Source organism: Macrotis lagotis, chromosome 3 (genome assembly GCF_037893015.1).
Source record: "Macrotis lagotis isolate mMagLag1 chromosome 3, bilby.v1.9.chrom.fasta, whole genome shotgun sequence".
Classification (NCBI taxonomy): domain Eukaryota; kingdom Metazoa; phylum Chordata; class Mammalia; order Peramelemorphia; family Peramelidae; genus Macrotis; species Macrotis lagotis.
Window position 1 is genome coordinate 97,634,252 of NC_133660.1, and position 24,682 is coordinate 97,658,933.

Genomic DNA, 24,682 nt, shown 5'->3' on the forward strand with positions numbered 1-24,682 from the left:
GTATATATATAAATATGTGCAAGTGTATAAAATGCAAATATAGAAATTAAGTGTGTATGTATATTCTAAATATATGTCCACTTATCAATTTTCTATGTATGTGGATGGTATCTTCCTTCATATGTCCCATTGTAGTCTACTAACTACATTTTCCTTGGGTTTTTCCTTCTACCTGAAAGGCTCCCATTCTCTTTCTTTCTGCCCTCTCCATCTCCATAGCTCAGAAATTTTTTATTTTGCCTCAGAAATCCTCCCAGTTCTTCAAGGTTAAACTCAAATACTTCCTCCATCACCGTTGTACTCTACTACCAGTCCTATTGTACCCATCCAAGATAATTTTGCACTGTAAATATCTGTGAAAATCTTCTTTGTCCTACTAGATTACAGGCCGATTTAGAACAAGTAGTTTTCTGTGTGTAATTTTGCATCTCAAACAGTATTTAGCATTGTGAGTGTTCAATAAATGAACTAATATTCTATTTCTTTAAATTACCAGTGCTTTCTCATAGTTTTCTCTCAGGATCCTCATATTCTAATAAAGGGGGGGGGGTTTCATATCCCTTTTGTGGTATCCCATTTCATCCTTTTATAACAGTGTGACTGAAAATGATGGACCACAATATAGAGACTCAATTCATCAACAAGGATTTATTACTTGTCTGTTATGAGCCAAATACTGTGTTGGGCTATGAGAATACAAATGCCAAGAAAAAACCAACTTTAATTGCAAGGAGTTGATATTCTAAGAGGGAGATAATAAATACAAATAAAGTATATGCAGCATAAATGAAAATGGAATAAATATAAATATATACCCAAAGATAAAATACAAGGTAGCTTTGGGAGGGAGGGAAATAAATGCTTCATACAGATGATGGTTCCTGAGTTGCATCTTACAGTTGGAGGCTCTGGGTGGCAGAGGAGGAGGAGCAGAAGCACTCCAGTTATGTGGGACAACCCGGCCAAAGACACGGACAGGAAAGATGGAGTGGCGTGGGTGAAGAACAGAAGGGAGGCAGGTTTGGCTGACTTGTAGAGTACAGGAGGGGGAGGAATAACCAATGAAGCTGGAAAGATGGATGGGGCCAGTCTGTGCAAGACTTTCAATGATAAACAGAGGAGATTTTATTTGATATTAGATGGAATAGGAGGCATTAAAATTGAACATCAAACAAGAGAGTCACCTGGTCAGGTCTGCACTTAAGGTCAAGTGCTTTAGTGGAGTTTGTGTGTGTGTGTGTGTGGGGGGGGGGGGAATAAGGGGCTGCTAGGTGGCCCAGTGGCCCTGGTCTTGTACTCAGGAGGGCAGGAATTTGAATCCAGCCCCAGACACTTGCCACTTACTAGCTATGTAATCTTGAGACAGTCAATTAACACTGATTGCCTTGCATCCAGGGCCATCTCCAGTCGTCCTGATTCATATCTGGCCACTGGACCCAGATGACTCCAGAGGAAAAAGTGGGTCTGTTGACTTAGCACAGCATCCCCCTCACTCAAATCCAATTCATGTGCTTGTCATGGCATCACTTCCCTGATGTCATGGTCTTCTTGGAAAATGAAGGACAAACAAACATTAGGGGGAAAATAAGACAGGCAACCAATTAAAGAGGCTGTTGCTGCTATCTAGCTAAAGTATGTTGAAAGCATAAAACAAGGTGGAACTTATTAAGTAGAGAGAAAGGGTCAGATTAAAGAGTTACTGTGAAAGTGGAAATTGCAAGAAATGGCAACTGACTGGATATGTAGGTAATGGTAGAATAAAGAAGGTTCTAAGATAAAGATGAAGTAGTGAACCAGAGAAGCTAGAAGAATGGTAGTACCTTTGGCTGAAATAGAGAAATATGGCTGAGGGGAAGGTATAGGGGAAAGATAACAAGTTCAGTTTTAGACATGTGGAATTAATGATGTCTCCAGAACATCCATTTTGAAATACCCAACGGGTAACTAACTCCTCATGTGGGACTGAAGCTCAGGGGAGAGAAAAGGACTGGATATGTAGATCAAGGAATCATCTGCAGAGAGCTGATAATTAAACTCATAAGGGCTTACAGCACAACAGTATTGCATTATATTATCACACCACAACTTGTTCAGCCAGCTCAGTGAAAAAAGATAAAAGGACGCCCTCTAGTCTCTTCCCCAGGTCTTTTTTTTTTGCCAGTGGAGGGTGGGGAGGGAATATACTAGGAATACTTTCTTCCTCCCCATTAGTTCCTGCTCCCATTTTTTTTTTTTTTTTACCAGGAGTCCTTGTTCCCTCAGTTCCATTATTTCTTACAGTAATTTTTTGACCTCAGAAATTCTTGCATCAGGACTTTGGAGTAAAGGGATTCTCCAGGGTCTCCCGGGGCCAGGTCTCCAGGTGTATATTGATGTATTTCTCAAATACCTTGTCTGAGGGGTGGGGGAGTAGAGACAAGGTTACAGCAGTTTTATTTAAGTAAAACTGGTAGAGGTATCTCAAATTTCCTGGGAGGAGAGAGAAGGCTTCCAGGACACTGCCCTTGGCATCATATTCACCCCATTTCCCTCCAGATTTTAGAATTTGGGTCAGAGCCTCTAGAACTTGTGTGTAAGAGAAATTCAGAAAGTATAATCTCCAGGGCTGTCTTAATGTGCAGGGATGAGATACTGCTTTTTTGTGATCTTTTCATTAAAAGCTTGGTTGAAAATGGAAAAAAGAAAAGAAAAAGATAAGAGGTTCAGGATGAAAGGCAGTTTGTTCACCATGGAATGGGAATTTAAGGGGGCAAGATGGAAAGGGTGAACAGGGCAGACCTAAGACATAAATGAAGTTGGCTTGAGGGGGATAAGATGAAAGAACATGAGGTAGGAGCAGGGGACAGAAGTAAAAAGAGAAATAAAGAAATAAATCAGGGAAGATGGCTGAAGACAGTGCACATAGCTTTGGGAGAGAAAATAGATAGTTGAATTGTGAAGGAAAGAAGAATTTGTAGTGATTCAAGATAGAAACCTCACATTGAAGTTGGCAAAGTTGTTGTACATACAGTCTTTCAGTGATCTTCCTAACAACCCAACAAAGTTGCTAACTCATACATTATCATCTTTTTACTGAAGAAGAAACCAAGACTAAGCTTGTTCATTATCCCAGTAAGCATTAGATATAGAATTTGAAACCCTATCTCTCAATTAACAACATCAACAACTAGCATTATGCAGTTTTGCAAAGCACTTTTCATCTTCCCTGATTTATTTCTTTATTTCACATTCTGCAGAGCAAAGCAGTATTATTATCCCTATTTGAAAGATGAAGAACTGAGGCAGGCAGTGATCTTACCCAGTGTCTGGCAATTAGAAAGGGTCAGAGGCTGGATTGGAACTTGGGTCTTCCTAACTCTGGGTCCAGTGGTCTACTACATCCCTAACTCTAGATCATGAATCCTGTCTACCCTTTGCCTCTCTGTGAAGCTGGTGTCTGAGTGGGAGGGGCCCATATCTGGGACTCTTCTATAACCAGAGGTCCTTAATTAAGTTTCTTTCTTTCTTTTTTTTTTGTTTTTTTTGCAAGGCAAATGGGGTTAAGTGGCTCGCCCAAGGCCACACATCTAGGTAATTATTAAGTGTCTGAGGCTGGATTTGAACTCAGGTACTCCTGACTCTAGGGCCAGTGCTCTATCCACTGTGCTACCTAGCCACCCCAAGAGTTTCTTTGTATCACAATTGCTTTATAAACTCAAAAAACATGGCTGTGGGAAGTTATAATCTTTCAACAATTCATGATATGCATATTCTCAAAATTCATTCAACAAAAGACATGGGGCACAAAGAGACAGTGGAACAATCCTACTGAGAAATTTATGCAATATGCACAAATTTGAGAAAAATATGCAGTAATTGGTACAGTGAGTCAATAGTAGAGGCAGTTGGCTTTCTTAGCTTTTTTTTTTGTTTTTAGGATTTTGCAAGGCAAATGAGGTTAAGTGGCTTGCCCAAGGCACTGTGCCCAAGGCCACACAGCTATTAAGTGTCTGAGGTCACATTTGAACTCAGGTCCTCCAGACTCCAGGGCCAGTGCTCTATCCACTGCACCACCTAGCTGCCCCGGCTTTCTTAGTTTTAAGGGAAATACCTATACCCTTTTTCTCATTGTCTATATAAGGTAGAGAATATTTGTTGGATAGACACAGACAGATCTTTACATAAAACTATCAATAGAATGGGTAAGAAATACCCTAAATAGTACACTGGGGATAAGAGGATTTGGTAGACACTACTTACCTTCTCTTCTGAGGAAATAGTAAGCTTGTCACTGGATATTAAGCTGCAAACTTGTTCTATGCCCAGATTAAGGAATTCCTCACTAAGTACCACATCCGAAAAATGCTGTTCTGTTTGGGAGTTAAAAAGAAACAACCTATTAACACCAACATTTAATTATCACACGTTTCAGATGGTTTAAAATCACATGGTCTGTGTGGCATAATTTCATGTGTAATGACTAAACCAAAAAATTACATTTCCCTTATGCAAGATATTATGAAACAAAATGTGTGGGGAACTGGCCTTGTACTTAAGAGATTTGCCAGTAGTGTTTTAGGGTAAAGTTAAAAAAGAAAACTGGCTTCAATGCTCTTTCTTCCCCTGCCAGGTATTTCTACTGACTGTCCTTCATTCATGGAATGATCCCCTCCTCAGAACTATCTCCTGGTTTCCCTGGCTTCTTTCAAGTCCTTCTCCACACAGGAAGCCTTTCCCAATCTCCTCTGCTTTTAAAGTCGGCTGATATTATACCCCAATTTATCCTATTTATAGGATATTATCCTATTTACAGTCTACTTGTACATTATTGTTTGGATGTGATTTCCTTGTCTTTCTTGGTAACCCCCACACTTAGGACAAGGTGTGTCACATTAATCAATGCTTACCAACCCATTGGACTCTTCTATTCTGCATTTTGTGAAAGCAACATATCCTTAATACAATGAGGTCTAAGAAGTTAGAGCTTTAAAGGGGGTGAGATATTTAAAAGAGAACTTGTGTGTGAGAGAAATTCAGTGTTCAAAGAACATCAGTGATCCACACTCACTTTAACTTTATTGTCTTTGAGGGCATTAACTACAGAAGAATTCTACACCTTAGATAGAAAGAGTTCAGGTCTAAAGACATAAAAACAACTGTTGGCTTTACCAGAAAGTACACAGGTCAAACCCCAATTCCCCAATTTCCACTGTGAACAGTGGAAACATTTCATGATAATTTGGGGATCTTTAAATGATTTACCAGTAGTTCCTAACTGGTCCATGCTAATACGAGTGTTCAAAAGTCAGAGTATTTACAGATCTATTGAAAAAAAAAGGAATTTTCTTCTCTAATACCTTCCAATGGGTGTGATAATATGCCATAATAAAAATAACTATATGGCTGGCTTTTACACAATCATCAATGAACTGCTTTTGACATATGAACTCCAGAAACATTAAAAATCAAGTCAGATTTACAAGAGTGTATGATGATGATGATAACAGTCATCAACCATAAATGTTTAAGAATTTCAAACTCTCTGGCAGGATTCAAACCCAGGACTTCTTTGCTCCAAGTTCAGCCATCTTCCCATTATACCCATGATGCCACAGTGAGTGCATGCACATAATTCAATCTTTATTCAAATAATCAGAGCCTTTAAAGGCAAATTTTCACTCACTTCCCATTTGAGGGATGCCTCACATTCCTAGAGGCTTGACCCTTAAAGCAATTTTACCATGAGTAAAAACTGAATGTGCACATATAGTCCAGTAAAAATTTTTACTTTGGCCACCTTTCAGAGGTTCTCTCTTTCCTGTTACATCTGTCACAACACACCTTCCCAATTCTGCCTCCCTAGTCTGCTTTGAAGCACATATACCTCCTATCATATTGTCTGATCTGCTGCTTTTGCCACATATCTTTTCTATATTCTTTCTGTATAAAAAAATTAATTCATGATAAACAGAGAATACATGTAAATAGATGACTATTTGCATATACAAAGTATGTATTTGTGTATAAAAAACACTGTTGTATCTAAATGTGAATTTAATTTTCTAGAGTTATGTAGTTATGACCATTCAATTCAGAATGCATTTCCTCCCCCTGTTTTACTGCAAAATTTTATCAGCTCATTCCCCTTTAGTTCCAGGCTTAGAAGGGAATTGGAAGGAATAAAAGCCAAGACTATAAAGTGGATGGTACTGAAATGAGAGCTACATCATAAGTATCTTAATCAAATAAAATCTCTACATCTATGTGTATCTCAAATGATCTCTTTTAAATTAATATTATGTGTAGGGAGGAAGGATCTAACCTGTGATTTCATCAGTAAAGGGAGTTTCAAGTAATGAAATTCTTTTCGCCAATGTGCTGATCAATATTATTCCCCAAGAGACCTACATCTTACACTCTCAGAGAACTGCATAATTGGAAGGTTAATTGACCTGTCTACAGTTAGCTAAAATGTCAGAGGTATTGAAACTTGCCACATTTATTTATTTATTTGTTTGTTTATTTGCTTATTTATTTGTTTGCGCAAGGCAATGGGATTAAGTGACTTGCCCAAGATCACACAAGCTAAGTAAATATTAAGTGTCTGAGGCCAGATTTGAACTTAGGTCCTTCTGACTCCAGGCCTGGCATTCTATCCACTGTCCCTTGCAGCACTTTTAAAAAAGGGAATTTATCAGTTACTCCACAGGGAAAATCTTTGGATGTGTTCCTGTATTTTAATCATATAATTTAAGTCATTTACCATAAAAAAACCTGCCTCTTCTAAACATACCATAAATAAATAAATAAATGACAGATTCTATTAAAATTGTCCATTTCTAAATGAAGCAATTAGTAATATTTTGGCCCTAATTACCCTTAAGGTTCAAACTTCATGACTTGGTGGCAAGCTACTTATTCTTTTAAAAAAAAATCAGATTAATCTTGACATTTCTTGGCTCTAAGGCTCAAATCCTCTTCCCTTGAATTTCTAGTTTGCTGAATAGTTACTGAAAACATATTTTGCTGAGGAGCTAGTTCATGAGAACTTCGTGGGAAGAAAAGCTAAGAGGTTGGAGTCAGCCCATCTGTTGTTTTACTTAATGCGGATGTAATTTAACATTTGCCTCTATAAACCTGCTGCAAGATTCTCCTCTCCCATTAATAAATACTATACTAACAAAAAATGCTATGCTAAGAGAAAAAAAGTAATCATAAAGGATTCACTTCCTTTTCTCCTTTTCCTTCAAGGCACAAATTTGAGAATTCTTTTGCCTGTACACTCTAATTCATCTTTTAACTGATCTCCCTGTTTCTGGTTTCTTCCTTTTACAATTCACCTTTCATAAGGCTACCGAAATCATGTCCCAACGCCCATGTCAGTCTGGGTCTGAAGTACGATATCAATGTTTGTGAAATTCCTGTATAGAAAGGGGTCCCTGACATCCTTCTGGGCCCTGAGAAATTCCTTAGAAATATAACTTTGGCTAGGCACCTTTAGGTCTGAAGATAGTCTGATAGGACCCTAGGGGTCATGTATATACCATAAAATTGTCTAAAGATTTACAAAGCACCCTTGTTAGCCTAATTATCTTGCTGTATCTATTAAATTCCAGGACTGCCTCTCCCTCCCCCAGATGCAGCTGGAACCATAAGATAGTAAATTCCTGACTCCATCCATCTCAGACAATCATTACACAAAGACCCTGATCCCTTCTTACCCCTATCTATATGGAAGCCTATGTTTATGTATGTACATGTCAAGATAATATATCTAACTGCTGTCTTTGCTTTTCTGTATTTTGCTTGCTCTCAGTAACCCCCCCCCCACCAAAAAAAACCCCACTATAAAAAACCCTATCCCCTGAACACTTAAGGTACTGTCTGATTTGGGTACTCAATCCCCCAGACAGTCCCCGGGAATATTAAAGGTCTCCAACCGTATCAAATTCTGGTCTCTGTCTCGCTCTTTGGGTACAACAGGTCACTCCTCTGCTCAAAAACTTCCAATTTCTCCCTATTGACTATAGAAAAGACATCAACTCCTTAGTCTGGGTTTTAAAATCCCCAGGAATCTGGCTTCAATCAACCTTATGTTCACTGTTCTCCTTACTGTACCATTCTAACCAAATTAGCTTCTCCCGAAATCTTGTTTGTGCTATATCCATAACTTCATAAGGGCCCCCACCCATCCCTAGAACACACTACTCTCATGGCTGATCCTTCCCTGCCTTCACTCAAGGTCCAGGTCAGGTACCCAATCAATGAACTGAAAAGGGAAGAGGCAGCAAACTGCAGCCAGTACTCTGTACTCTGAAGCACTCCTGAGTGTGACCAACCAGGTTAACGTGTAACTGGGGAAATTTTAACAAAATAAATTAAATACAACAGAACAAAAATAATGTCAACATGAGGCTTTCTAAATCAAAATGAAGCCATTAGGGACACTATGGTTTAGTGGCTGTGTTTCTATTTGAATCTGCCATCACTGATCTGGGATTGAGCCAATCCTACTTCTGATGGGGATGGGAGCTTCAACCAGCTCTGTTTCTGACAAGATTCACAGGCAGCCCGGTGACCGTCCTGTTTCCAAGGGTTCACTACAATGTTGCCAGACTTAGGATGAACTTAGATCACTGTAGTTCAGAATTCTCAAGCTGAAGTATCCATCAACCTCATCCCCTGTAGAAGGGTGCACCACCATGTCAGTTAATAAAAATAGAAAAAATGTGAACAGAAAAATTAACAGTAGACATAAGAAAAGTTAAACCTTGTCTATTGTTTGCACATACACACACACACACACACACACACACACACACACACATACAAACACACACGAAAGTCTATTATTTAATATACTGTAGAGATACTAACAACAATAACAAAAATGGCTACACTTAGAAAATGCTTTTTAAGTTTTAATATGGTATACATACATTCACTATAGTTAGTCCCAGTATAGAATATAAATTCATTGAGGGCAAAGATTATTTTTTTTTATTCTGCCTGGCACTTGGTAGGTTCTGAGCAAATTGCTTATAAATTGACTTTTGAGGTCCTTTAGATATTTTATCTTCCTTATCCTCAAAACAAGATGTACTAAGTTACTTATATCTCAATATTAATATTGAGAAATAGAGAGATGACTATAGTAGACTTTTCTAGATATGAGCTATTTCTTGACTCTGAGTAGTGATGCATTGATTGTGACATTCCACCTCAGGAGAATTCATGTGGAATACGAGTTAGGGAAATATATTTCATTCAGTATTAAAAATTAACATAGCAGTTTTTTGGTATATTCCTGACAGCCTAATGAGAAAAATACATATAATATTATCATGATAAAAATAATATCGAATATATTATGCTGTATAATAGAATATTTGTAATATAAACTATTTATCATAAATGAGGAAAAATTCTAAAATGACACAGTAAATCCTTTCCCAGACTACATCAGAATTCTCCACTAACTGCCACACCTGAATTTTTTCATGTCAATGAAGAAAAGGCTCAACTTCCAATAAACTCTTAACAAGAAATCAAAGGAAATCCTATGACATCAAAGACCTTGCAAATTAAAATATGGCAAAGTAGCTCAGCTTCTCAGCCCCAGAATTGCCAGACTCTGGAAAAGTCAGGAAGATGCTTCTTAGGGTTGGACCTGAAAACTCATTACCTTCCCCAGTTGGAACAATGTTCAGCACATTTAGAATGGGAAGAGATAAGAGGAAAAGAGTATAAAAATAGACAGTTCCTCTAACAGGTATCACTCAGAAGGTCAGCATGAATTCAGCCAAGAAGTGTTTTATTAAAGCATTCATTCATTTAATATGCTTCATTAAAAGCATATTCAAAGGGTAGTCAATGAACATGGACACAAGAGGGGATGGTGGGTGGGGAGGGGGAATAAAGAAGGGAGGGAGAGAAAGAGAAGGGAGAGAGGAGAGGGAAGAAAAGAGAAGAGAGATAGAGACAAGACAGATGAGACAGAAACAGAGAGAGATGGCATCTACTTTTTTTTGAAATGCATAAAGCTATTTCCCTGAATGATAACAACACTGTTAACAGCCACTGCTTCAGCTCCTTTTTTTATAAATCTGAGGGCAGTTTTAAAAATTATTGTGTGATTATTTTGACAAGCATATTCTCTTTATAGATTGAAGATGGCTTTAAAATTTCAAAAAAGAGGGAAGATCACAGGTTCAGACCAAAGAGGCAAAGTAAACACTTTTGGGCACATTTCCCCCCCATTGCCCCTCACCCCCCACCAAGAATATGCAGTTCAATTAGAAAAAAATCTGGTGTCACATCTTCCAAATGATCGCATTAAAAAAAAAAAAAACATTGCTGGGTTTGATTCAGGTCTGAATTTAGGGTCAGATGTGTTAGAGGATTGTGATTCAAATTCTAATTTTGCCACTCATGCTATTTCTGAGAGCAAAGACAAGGGTGGGTCTCAATTATCCTTATCTATAAAATTAGTATGTTGGGATGGATGATAGGATTTTAGGTCTAGATTTATGTTTCTATAACCTTGGAAAGTGAAGAAAATCAATATACTTTAAAATCTATTAAATGAAAAAGAAAAATAAAAGAAAAAACCCAAATCTATTAAATGAAAAACAAGTATGATTTAATATTACTATATTATGATTTAAAGCATTTTTATAGCTAACATTACCTGAGATTTAGGAATTGGTACATTAGACAATATATAGTAAGTACCTACTGGATACAGGAGAATGCTAAAATTATAATATGTATAAAACCAGGATTCTAACCCCAAGGAATTTACAAAGAAAAAAACAAACCATCATTTAAGGCAACAGCCGATGACTGTGACAAAAATGCTATGAGAATTTGGGAGAAGGTAAGAACATTTCTTGCTGATCTAATGAAGGGAAGACCTTATGCAAGAGGTAGGTCTTAAAGGTTAATTAGGCTGCTGCCTTTCAGTCATTTCAATCATGACTAACTCTTTGTGAACCCATTGGGAATTTCTTGACAAAGACACGAATGGTTTGCCATATCTTTTTCCAGCTCATTTTACAGATGAGCAAACTAAGACAAAAAGAGTCAAGTGAGTTGCCCAGGATCTCACAGCTAGGAAGTGTCTTAGGTTGGATTTGAATGCAGGTCTTTCTGAATCCAGACCCTGTCCACTGTGCCATCTAATTGTCTTTAGTGGGCTAACAGTAGATAAAGACAGTGGTTGTTAGTCCTTTGTTCTTGAAGAGGATCAATGTCATCATGAAGGTGATGGCTTGACTTGTGTGTGAATTGGATTTCAGTGAGGCAGAGAAACACAAGGTCATATGCCTCACTCTGCTCCAGAGTTGTCAAAGTCCAGTAACAACATATAGGTCAGGACAACCAGCAATGGTCCCAAAGATAGAAGGAAAGATTACTGGGCAAAAGGGTTGATAAGGAGTGGGGGTTGGAAAACCAAAGTAATACTTGACAATAGCATTACATATAAAAGTATATCATATTGTATATGCCTTATATGTAGTATAGAGAACTACATATTTATAATATAGTACATAAAATTATACAGTGTATACTTTCACATAATATATTAAGGGACAGTAAATAAAAGTGGTAGTCACAAAAGTAATCTAGCTTGGCAGGGTAAGAGGAAGTAAAGGGAGATAAAATGAATAAGGTGAGAGCAGAATATGAACAACTATGAATAACAATGTAAGGGATTTAACTTGATTTAGTCACTGAAGGTTTTTACCTGGAAGAATGAATAGCACTATCACAATATGGCTTGATAAAGATTGATCTGTCCAGTGGATATGAGGATACAATGACAGGGCAAACTTGGATGGATCTTGTGTTCTTCTACCTTCTTCACCAGAAAGGCTATAACTGATAACTCCCTGGATTTTTCAGGATGTATAAGAAGCCATATTTGCTACATGAAGGCAGGGGTAGAGGCTGGAAAGGTTCAGATGACAACTTTTGGGAAGGACAGAGAGGAAAGGGGACTTGGGTTTATTTCACAAGGGGTTGTGGTTGGTGGGAAGTATCCAGACATAGGAAGAAGGAAAAGAAAGGGGGCACTGGTGCAAAAGCTGGGGAAAAGGACTCCTTGAGGCACTTCCTCCATTGGATCTTCCAATGCCCAACTGTAATATTGGTTTAACAGTGTCAGAATGAAATTCCTCTCAGGCATGATAGTCCTTGGTGTTAAGTAGTTCTTCAAGAGAAGAGAGTTGAGGAGGGAGAGGGTAAACAAGGGTGAATTCATAAGAAATAAAGGGAAGGGACAAGTGGAGAACTTATCTTAATGAATCAGTAATAGATTGTTAGGAGTTCATTTTCTTCTTTGTCATTATATTAACATCTTGAAATCAAACCACTTCTGACTTGATTATCAGTGTTTGCTTTCTGGGTCTTTTTGAGGCTGAGTCTCCCTGTCTCACCTAAATGGAAAGACTCATGAGTCAATCTTACTATTGACTGGTAAAGGAGTTTTGACCTACTATGCTTCTAACTCCCAGGGGCTTACCATATTGATAGGGGACAGGATTTAGTGCAAACATCCAATTGATTTTAGATGACTTAACTCAGAACTTCTGAACTCAAACAATCCAATAAGTCAGGTTTAAAGGTGTGTGCCACCATTTTTGATGATTATGACCCTAGTAGGGGAAAAGATATAGCCTATTTAGCAGAAGTTTATCATAGAATGGAAGGAGATCCTTGGTTGTTGAAAGCCAGCCTAGCTTCTAAAATGCTAGAAATGCTTTCAGTATAAGTCCCAGCAACAGCTTATATTTGCCATCCCAGGTCTAACTAAATACAGATCAGCTCAACAATTCTTTGACCATGTAACCCATGTAATAGTGAAAAACTCTAAATGTTCCTCTGTTTCAGAGGGATAACAAATGTCCTTTTGATGCTTCTGTAGAGACAATGGTGGAGTGATAGGAAAAGGGGGCACATCGCTCTAAGAAGTGCAGTTTTACAACTATCTGACATCAACTTAATTGCCCATATTTCAAATGTGACATCTTCAGTGACCAACAAAATGACACACTACTACTGCCTACAGGGAAGGTGAACATGCATAGGTGAAGCAGCAAAGACCCTCAGAAGACCCAGGAAGCAGCAGGTGCCAGGTTGGTCAAGCTATCAGCTCCCTTCAGATCCCAATGGAGAGATAGGGAGAGAAGGAATAAGCAAGTATGAAATGACTGTCATGAGTTCTCAACAAATATCGTGTCAATTGATCCACACAACTTTGAGGAGGAGGTGATATTAATATCCCATTTTACAGTTGAGGAAATTGAGACAAATAGAGGTTCAAAACTTGTTCAAAGTCACACATCTATGAAGTGTCTGAGGCCACTTAAGGTCTTCTTGACTCTAGGCCCAGCACTCTATCTACTGCGCCATCTCATTGCGGGACAGTCTAATACTATGAATCCAATAGCTTTGGGAGCAGTCCCGTTCCCAGCCCAGACCCTGGTAGACTCACTAATGAGGATGACGCTGTAGAGAAAACACCCAGTTTCCTCACCACCACCAAAAGCAAAAGCTTATTAACTAACCCGGAGCCCTGGAGATGAGTAATCCCCAAGACCACCAGTCCTGCTTCTGGTCCAGTGCTGGCTAGGACATCATTCAGAAAATATGGCCCAATGACTGCTTCAGTGGTGGCCTGTAGCTACAGCTTATGAACACTATCCAAGTCAAATGGTTTAACAAAAGAGATGGCTATGTGTTTATCAGTGGAAATGACATTCATGGGACCATCCCATCTGAACTGAGGGGCTGAAACCTTTGCATTGTCCCCCCTTAGAAGGTCAGCCCTTGAAAGTAGAGACTGTATTTCCTACTGGTATCCCTAGTTCTTATTACGGTGTTTTGCTTGCAGTAAGCACTTACTCCAAGCTTTTGCATTTCTTTATTTATACCTGAAAAGCTGAACGACATCCATAGGACCATCTTTATATGAATTAAAACATAAAAGTAAAAGTTGCAGCTAAATAGAAAGTCAGTTCATGATTTCTTGTAGATAAGAATAAGGAGTTGGCTTCATCATGTATGAGTCCAAGAGCAACAATAGCATTTCACAAAATGACTCGTGAAGACACCTTGCAGTTCTCATGATCACTATTGACAATGCAGTGCAATGGAAACTTATTGAGGGTCAAAAGAGACCCGGATATAATTCAGTCTCTAATATTTACCAGCTATATAGCCATAGACAAGTTTTCATGAGCCTCTGTTTTCATATCTTTAAAACTGGAGTAATACTCATGGCATCAACCTTGTGTTGTTATGAATATTAAATGAATTAATGGATGTATTTAATAAAGTACTCAGAATTTATTCAGTTGTGTCTGAATCTCTGGTATCCCATTTGGGATTTACTTGGCAAAGATACTGCAGTGGTTTGCTATTTCTTTCTCCAGCTCATTTTACAGATGAGGAAACTCAGGCAACAAAGTGACTTGCCCAGAGTCACACAGCTAGGCAGTGTCTCAGGCTGACACTATCTATTATGTCACCTAGTTGTCCTACACTAAAATTATTTCATTAACTACTTCAGTAACAAATAACTTGATTTAATATGCAGACTATTAAAAAGTGAAGGCTCGATTTTTTAAATAAAGGTATTGCTTAAGACTAGAGCAAAAAAATCAGTATTTCTCCAGAACTCTGGATGCATTCTAATTCTGGTGACAAATTATTTTTTATTTACTCCAGTAAATCTGAAGTGAAAAAAACACAAGAAAATACAACAAGAAAATCTAATTATTTCCTGAAGAGGAAGATGTAAATAGACTAAGAGAAACTCAACGTACTCTAGAACTTAATTTGGCCATCCTTTGTATTGAGTTGGTTTTTTATTTGCCAGTTTTTTTATTAGAAAATGGTACTTTTTGTAAACCACATTGGAGATGCATTAACAGTTTGAGACAGGCATTGTGGTAGAAAACGATTTTGATAAGAAAGAAAAAAATCCAACAACAAATGACATCACCTTTTTGTCCCCTGTATGATTTTCTAACAAAAAAATCATTTACACTAGGCACATGATAATTGGCAGGTGATTTATCTGGGAACTTCAAGAAATACTTTATTTTTCACATGAGGAACAAAGCTGTCTGTATTATAACAACAGATCAATTATTATTATTTTTAAATAGTTGGTTCTTTGGCCAAAGCCTCATGAGAACAAGGGAAGATAAGGTGATTTTTTGGAAAGTACTGGTTTTCTACTTTTTCCTCATTCCTAAATATTGTTTCTAGCTTGGATTACTTTTGAGGGCTTTAAGACCCTCAACAACTGTTAATCTGAAAATCACATTTTCATATTTCCAGAGATTCAATAAGTGAATGTAAAAACATGTATCAGATATTTTCTTATTTCTATTTCCTAAAAAAATTTTTAAATTATTAATTTAAGCCACATGATCTCATACTATTTATTTGAAAATCTGGGATCAGGGAGTAGAGAATGAATATAATGTAAAAACTCATAACCCCTAGACTTAAAACTCCTAATACCAATTCAAGGGAGCTACATGGTACAGTAGTTAAGAGTAGGATTAATAAGATCTGAGTTTAAATCTCATCTCAGACACTTTCAAGCTGCATGACCTAGAAAAGTCACTTTAACCTTGCTTGTCTTGTTTCCTCATATGTAAAATGATCGAGAGAAGGCAATGGCAAAACAGTATTTTTGCCAAGAAAACCCCAAATCAGGTCATGAAGAATCAGACATGACTGAAATGACTGAACAATAACAACAAACACTAATCTATATTTTTTAATGTACTTACAATTAAAGAAGACAGCATGGCAAAGCAGATATAAAGGTGGCTTTGGAGACAATACTAGTTTACCCTGTCCTTTGCTTAGCCTCTCAGTGCTCAAGGCTCCCTAAAAATACAAGCTAGCTGCAGAAAAGGTGCTAACCTGCGGCAGTGAAAGGAATTTCCTTGTCTGAAAGCTCCCCATACTAAAGAAATCATAGGTAAAGGTTCTATCCTTACCTATTTGCTTTGGTTTATGAGTATGATTTAATCTACAGAATTTTACTATGAGGGAGCAAAACTTTAAATTTAAAATTAGTTTAAAATTTTAAAATTTGAATTTTTAATTAAAAATTTAAAAAATTTAAAAAATAAATTAAAAACTTTAAAAACCACATACACATTTTAACATCTGCCCCACTATAAAAAAAAACTTATCAAAGGAAAAAAACTGGGTCCCAGAAATATTGATTCAATCTGTGCCTTCATGACAATATCATAACTACAATCAGAAGTCAAGAATTCTAGGCTCCCTCTTCATCTGGGCCCTCTACTTGCCTGCATAGGTGTTGGCCTTGTTCAGAAGCTCAGAGCACGCATGCATATCAGCAAAAGCCCGGATTCCTAAACAGTTGATTGGATGAAGCTGGGATTCCAAAAAATCACAGCAAGTCCTTTTCACATCTTGTAATTGTAACAGGCCAGCTGCTGGAAGAAGAACCTGAATACACACACACAAAAAAATTACTTTTGGTTAGAAAAAATTTTTTTTGGTAATTTTTTTCCTAGAAAAATTCAGTTGCTAAGTTCGATTTTCTCATGGATGCTTGAGAAACTTTCTAATGACCTGCCTGCAATCCAGAGAATTCAAGGAGGAGAAAATGTGAAGGTGACTTGGAATTATTTGGCTGCCTTCCTCTCACGATGGCTAATCATGTCTGGTCATGAAAGTCTCTTTCCAGATCTCATCTTTATTTGGTCCATAGAGATGAGCTCTGATTCTATGATAAGAAATACCATCCTAGATGAGATCATGCCCCTCTGGTACAGCATCCTAAATGAAGTCAAATAAACTCTGAAATTTCAACTGTTTTTTCTTAAGGTATATGGAAACAAACTGAAAGGATAGGAATTCAAAAGTCTCTAGCGTGTGACTGCCATCATGTGAAACATATTGCAGTGTGTTCCAAAATTAAATATATGGAAGGATGAAGGCAGCTGGGTGGTTCAGTGGATAGGGGGCCAGGTCTGGAGACAGGAAGATAACCTAGTCTTAGATACTCACTAGTTGTGTGGCCCCTGAGCAAGTCACTTAACCCCATTGACTCTATTTCCTCATCTGCAATATGAGGAGGAAATGGTGAACCACTCCAGTATCCTAAGAAAACCCCAAATGGTTTCCAGAAGAGTCAGACCCCTCATTTGGTCTAGGGACTACACCTGTGAGGTCATTGGTATTTAACAAAAACAAAAATGGAAAGATAAAGTCAAGTAATAATAGACATTAAACAATAGTCATTTATAATAATTAGGGCTTTTTAATTAGAGGTCACCTATGTGAAATAGTAATTTTACATCCTCAAATATATCACATCTAAAATGATCTAACAATATTCTTGGAGCAGTGTAGAATAGCAGATAGAACACTGGAGTTGGGGGGGGTCAATAAAATCTGAGTTAAATTCCACCTCAGATTAGTAAATTATTAAACTTATAGTCTCTTTAGCTCTAAAATCTATGATTCTATGGACTTGGAAACTCTGACAAGTCAGTGGTAGAAATTAAATTTGCTTCTAGGCTAAGTCATTTAGTATAGATCATATTTTTTTTAAAAAACAAAATGAAAATGAAAGCTTTGTAAAATAACAAATTGTTACTGAACATCTGGTATTCTCTTTCAAAAAAAAACATCCTCCAAAGTAATGAGAAAGAACAATGTCAATTTCAGAATTTTATATTACATTAAATTAATGTAAAAAGAACAACAAATCCCATTAGGTTCCTTCATGAACTGAAGCTCAAATTTGGCTAGCTGCAATACACAGACAATATTTAGAGTAAAGGAATGCCGGTTTTATGTTTAAAAACAGACAGGATATCCCAAATGTCTTCGTCTCTTTTAAGTCTCTAAGAACATAAAATTCCACAAAGACTTTTGGGACACATAGATATTTATGTGTATGTGTATGCACACACATAAGTGTGTGTGTGTGTGTGTGTGTGTGTGTATATTTACATATATATATATATATATATATATATATATATATATATATATATATAATTTTTCCAAGTCTATGTAATGGATTCTAAATTTAACAATGCGGTAATTCACTTCCTATAATGTTTATGCTTTTTGAGATGCAAGAAGGCACCTTGTCTTGCTTCTCGGGAGAGGTGTGATATTAACAGTGTGGAATACTGCAAATAATGTCAGTTTTTTTCTTTCAAAATATTAGTTCTATTGAATTCCTCCCACTCCCCCATTCTGCTTCATTTTTGTTCTTTGTTACATGAGATGACTCTTTGGGAGAGAAATGTGAAGAGGGACACATTGGGAAGTGCAAGTGATGCAAAAACAAAAGATATCAATAAAATTTGATTTTTTAAAAATTATGCTTCTTGGTATTTCTTCAAAATTCTCTGAAAAAGTCTACGATTACTAATTGTAAGTCTAGAAGATAGGACTGGGTAGTAATGGTTATGATTAATGGCATGAGTAGAGCTCCCAGGTGACTCCACAGCTTTAAATTATCACAATAGATTTACATATGTTTATTTTTGAATTTTTTTTGGTTTTTGTAAGGCAGTAGGGTTAAGTGACTTGCCCAAGGTCACACAGCTAGGTAATCATTAAGTGTCTAAGGCCAAATTTGAACTCAGGTCCTCCTGACTCCTGGGCTGGCTATATCCACTGTACCACTCAGCTGCCCCTATTTTTGAATTTGAGCTGAACAGTGCCCATATTATCCCAATCTCTTCATTTATATCAGGGACTACACCTGTGACTTCACTGATATTCCTGTTAGGTGGTGTGATGGATACAGGCCTGAACCTGAAGTCAGGAAGACCTGAGTTCTAACCCAATCTCAGACATTTTTTGGCTATGTGACCCTAGCCAAATCACTTAACCTCAGTTTTGCTTCAGTTTCCTCATCTGTAAAATGGGGACAATAATAATGCTCATTTCCTTCCTTTACCAATGCAGGATGGCATCATCTCTATAATTTATAGTCTTAGAGAACCACCAGGGCCCTAAGAAGTTAAATTAGCTGCTAGGGTCACAGAAGCAGTATGATCAAAGTTCAAACTTGGTAGATATTCCTGGCTTCAGTTCAGCATTCTTTTTACTCAGCCATCCAGCTATAGTGACTTGACCTGGGTTGGAAATCTAGTTAAGGAAGAAGAAGGGAAGGGAGGAACCTCCCAGGACATGGGTCCCTTGATTCCAGCTACTACAGTACTTTATAAAAAAATTTAAAAATAGAAAAAGAAAATACTCAAAAATGTATGTTTTTTACAAGTTTCCCATGAAGAGGCATAACAGAAGCAGAAAGTATTATAATTATTACAGCCAAACCATTTTGCAATGTGTAAAACTTGCTTCATTATGTCATGAAAAGGATTCTCAGTGGAAGGATATAATTAGTTGATTATTTTCAAATTGTAGGTTTTTCTTCTATGGTATAATTGGGCACTGAAGCAGCTGTAAAGTAAATTCCAAGGTGTATAATACTGTAGACATTTAATTCAGCAGGTGCATAAGCCTCAAACTTGAGAAAGTGGCCCTCAAGGCATCGTTCCAGCCCCATGCAATTGCACAAACGAGGCTCATTTTCAGTCTAATCAAGGGGCGGACATTTAGTTAGAGGCAGTTTAACTGTGTATACACACAGGCCCAGTCTTACCTACTCTAGATTCCCCTCATAGTCAAACAGAGCAGTCATGGGACTATCTCACCCACTCTGTTACTCACCACACCTCCAGTCCCATCTCAAAGGACCCTGCTTCTCTGAGGCAAAGAGCCCAGTCTGAAGAGGCAAAGACAGGGAAAATAAAGAATGGGGATGCTACATGCTGGTCCTGGCTCAGGACCCTGCTGCCACTGTTTAACCCCCTCCCTGTCACTTTACTGAGTGTCAGCACCAGGAAGAAAGGAGAATCTCCCATTCACCTCTCTCCAGAAGCTTGCTTTAAGGATAAAACGAAACAGTCCTTCACAATCTGACTCTGCTCTAGTTTTCCAACAAAAATGATTTTTACAGGACTCGGCCTGCCTACCTGCTTACCACATTTATGATGTTTCATTTACAGCCTCCATGTTTCTTCTCCATGGCTATCTCTTGGAATCCCTAATCCTCTACTACACTTAGCTCAAGCACCTATCTAGATCTGTCCTGATTCCTTTTCTTCCCTAAAGAAATATTATTCTAATATCAGTTACTTTCCATAGTAATATATTTCAAGAAGCTCATAGAATGGAGAACTAGAATAAACTGGAAATCTTGTCATTTTACAGATGAGAAAAGCAAGACCAAGGGGAAAAGAGTGTCTTGCAGAAGGACATTGTATATATGTATATATAGATAGTCAAGCAAAGTAAATTATTTTCTTAATCATGTCCCAAAAAAAAATCTTACTGTTCTCTGAATCTATTATTTCTCTCTTAGGAAGAAATAGAGACACAGTTAATTACAATCAATCACTCAGTGAGTAAGCTCAGGGTAAGGGGCTCAGTTGTAGTCTCTATCTGCTCAATCCTAGGGACAGATGATCATTCCAGGACAAGAGAATAAGTGTGAGTCCTGTTATTCATGGGGAATCACAATAATTTTTAAATCACATAAGATACACCAAAGAGATGAGCACTTGAAGAAGAGGCCATTGTGTTCAATTCTGGGAGGATTTGAGTATCAGTGAGTATAATCAGTCAAAAGCTATACAGACAGTACTCTTGATAGCAAAGAGTAATAATCATAATACAAAGTGCCTTTTCCCCCACAGCAAGCGAAGGACATGTCCATTTTACAGATGAGGAAAGTGGGACTTTGGTCACACAGCCATCAGGTGTCAGATTCAGGTTTGAGTTGACAGTCCTCTGAATCTAAGCCCAAATTTTTAAAGAAATAACTACAATACACTGGTCTATAATCGGGGTTTCAGAAAACAGAAGATGAACTCTACTACTCTTTCTCAGGAGTAAGGTGGGGAAGTAACTAATAGGGAAATATGTTTTATGTAACTTTACATATATAATCAATATTCTACTGCTTGCTTTCTCAATCAATAGGAGAGGGACTGGAGGGAGGGACTGTTTGGAACTCCAAATTTTAAAAACAATGTTAAAATAAATAAAGCATGATTATATAAGGTAATATTTAACAGAATAAATAATACATTAAGAAAAGAAAGGTAAGAAACAATGGATATAGGATGTTGCTTATGTTGTATTGTCATTGAACTTTAATTGTATTTTCTTGCTATAACAGACAGGTGGACAGAGGCATGGATCTGGAAATGAAGTTAAAAAGAAACAAACACAAATATATCTTTTACAAAACAACAGAGAGTAAATCAGGAATCAATCAGACCGAATCAATTAATCAATAAGAGAGGTGTCAGTAAGAAGGTCTCGAATCTTCTTCTATTGGCTTCATAGTCATTCTCCAAGCTAACACATTATAATTCTCCAGCATCAGTCACCACTATGGTGATGGTGGCCGTATCTACAACGGCAAGGTTTTCAATCAGATGACTATAGCAATGGTCATATAATAATATGAGGATAATATTATCTGAGGATATTATAAGCTGATATAATAACAACAATCAGGATAATAATAATAATAATAACAGTAATAATAATAACTGACAGCTGTTAACATTTATAAGGTGCTTTAAGATTTATTTGCAAGATGTTTTATGCATATTATTTAATTTAATTCATCATAGAAATCTTGAAAGGTAGATGCTGTAATTATCCTAAATTCAATAAGGAAACTGAGGCAGACAAAAGTTTAGTGACTTACCCAGAGTAACATAGATAAGTAGGTATCTGAGGAATGATCTGAACTCAGGTCTTCCTGCCTCTTAAATCTAGCATTTAGCTACTTATACTATCTAACCAAGAGACAAAACCATACAGAACAAGTCTACCATACACAATATCCCTTGAGGCTGACATAAGTTCCTGGATTAAAAACTTTGCAACTGGGGGTGGCTAGGTGGCGCCTAGAGCACTGGCCCTGGAGTCAGGAATACTTGAGTTCAAATCTGACCTCAGACACTTAATAATTACCTAGCTGTGTGGCCGTGGGCAAGCCACTTAACCCCACTGCCTTATAAAAAAACCTAAAAGCAAAAAACAAAAAAAAAAAACTTTGCAATCATTTAATAGCAAGGAAGGAACTTTAAAAGTGCAAAATGGCCTTGGACTAGCCAAATATTTGCTAAATTTCTTGGTCATAATTTAACCTAGCAAGATTGCTAGCAAAATTTAAAAAAATTTACATTCTTAAGACAGACATTTAATAAATTGAGATCTGTTTACTGCAATAATGTGAGAGGGATGCTTGCAGTATTTGAATGAAAAATTCAATTCAATTCAACAAACATATTCCAAGTACTAAAAAGATATGAAGGTATTTCCCTCCTGCCCTTGGGAAACTTCCTCTCTACTGAAGTATTTCTGCTCTGGCCTTTTAATATTTTTTAATCCAGTTATTTCTAATTTTAAAAAAATGATAAATACTGATGAGAAAAAACAGTAAGATATAACCCACAGTCCAGTCATTTGCCCAGAAAAGCTGCTCAATAACCAGGGACAGATACCCAAGGAAAACCAAAAGAATTTCTTACAGAAGAAATCTTGCTTGCACAGCTTGCCTTTCAATAAAAAGAAAAATAGAATCAAGATAAACATCTTTAATAGTGGGTGGATGGCATCTGAAAAGACTAAAAATAAATTTCAATAACCAGAGCACACAAAAGCAAGAAACAATAGCTTCATGTTTCCCTTAGAAAAACTGAACACCTATGGGAGAATTCACCTCATCTGCCCTGGACTTAGGCTGACTGAAAGAGCTATAGAGGAAGAGGACTCTAAGAGATGAAATACCTCAGTATAAGGGTTTTGTTTTAGTTTAAAAAAAAAATCACAACTGTAGCTAATTCTTAGTTTTAAATCCAATTATTCTTGTATCCAATAATAAGGCACTAGGAAATGCAACTGTAGAATAAATTAAGGACAGTAGATTAAAAAAACACATTTAACTGTACATTCAAGTTAATTAGGAGCTGCCCACACTTGTCTGTACTACAGCAGACTTTCTTCTCTCAAAGAGCTGTGTCTTAGTATTAACAATAGCAAAAACAAAAAAACCATATATTTTTCTGCAAAAAAACTAAAGCTACCTGAGTACAAAGAGGAATATCTGTAGAGGGGATTCTGAAGGGGGAAGACAAGATGAAGCAGAGGCAAAAGAGGAGGAATGAGAAAGAGTATAGTAAAATTTCTGTGGTTATCCCAGTTGTGTATGGTCCAGGAATGGGGATTCATATTAAGCAGGTATTTTGGTTAATTGAAAGGTGTCCTGTCTTATATTCCCTGTCAACCTTCAGTTTTTCTGTTCCTCTTCTGTACTTATTAAGACCTTCTCCATCACCACCTCTATCCTTTCTATATCATTTGGGTTTTTCTGTGGATCAGACTCTGAAACATGCTAGAACCTGGATATAAACTTACCTGGGCCCAACAAACATGATCCTTCATGTTTTTTTTAATCTATTTATCTTTTTAGTTTGTATGCATTTTGCATTTATTTATCTGGGGAAATAAGCTCCTGGAGGGCAGGCAGAGGCTATCTTATTTCTGTCTCTGTATACTCAGAGCTTAGCATGGCAATCAATTAATCAACATTTATGAAGTGTTTACTTTGTGAAAGGAACTGTGCTAATCACTAGGGATACAAAAGGAAGCAAAAGGCACTTTTCTGCCTAATAGGGAAGATAATAACCAAACAAATATATATAAAATAAGTTCTATTAAGGGATAAAGAGAAAATAATTAACAGAAGAAAGGTACAGGGAATGCTTACAGTTAAAAAAAAAAAGGAGTTTGAGGGGCAACCATGTTGTGCAATGGATACAGCACCAGTCTTGGAGTCAGGAGGACCTGAGTTCAAATCTGACCTCAGATACTTGATACTTACTAGCTTTTGTGACCTTGGGCAAGTCACTTAACCCAACTGCCTTGCCAAAAAAAAAAGAGGAAAAAAATGTAGTTTGAACTGGAAGCCAGGAAGGTCAGTAAGCAGAGTTGAGGAGGGGAAGTATTCCAGGTTGAAGGAAATCCAGAAAAAATGCGCAAAGTGGAAATATGGAGTATCTTGTTCATGGAACAGTCAGAAAGCCAGTACCTAACACACAGTAAAAATAATAAATAATAATAATTAATGCTCATATAGTGCTTTCAGTGTATTAATTCATTTAATCCTTAATGTCAGGAGTAGGTATTATTAATCCTATCTTGCAGATGAGAAAAGTGAGACAGATACATGATTTGTCCATTATCACTCAGGCTGGCTCTGAAATCAGGTCTTCCTGACTCCAGGACTTCTTTTTATTTTTTAAATTTATTTTTAATTTTGTTTATTTAAGACAATGGGATTAAGTGACTTGCCCAAGGTCACACAGCTAGATATTTATTAATTGTTTGAGGTCACAGTTGAACTAATCCAGGGTGGTATTCTATCCACTGCACCACCTAGCTGCCCCTCCAGGTAACTTCTTAACAAAATGCATGTTGAGTAATGAAGTTCTATAGCAGGAAAATAGATGAACTGGCTTTTTTTTTTAAATGTCAAAAGAAAGAGTTAATTTCTCAACTTTTAAATTCTCAAACTCAAGTATTCCAGATT

General features: G+C 37.0%; 1 protein-coding gene across 1 annotated transcript in view; it reads right to left on the reverse strand.

The window, feature by feature from the left end:
* Positions 1-24,682, reverse strand: part of LOC141517720 (kelch-like protein 2) — a 139,329-nt gene that overhangs the window by 37,362 nt on the left and 77,285 nt on the right. Inside the window, 2 exon segments of the mRNA XM_074229014.1 lie at positions 4,240-4,349; positions 16,323-16,485. Coding sequence (XP_074085115.1) covers positions 4,240-4,349; positions 16,323-16,485 — 273 coding nt within the window.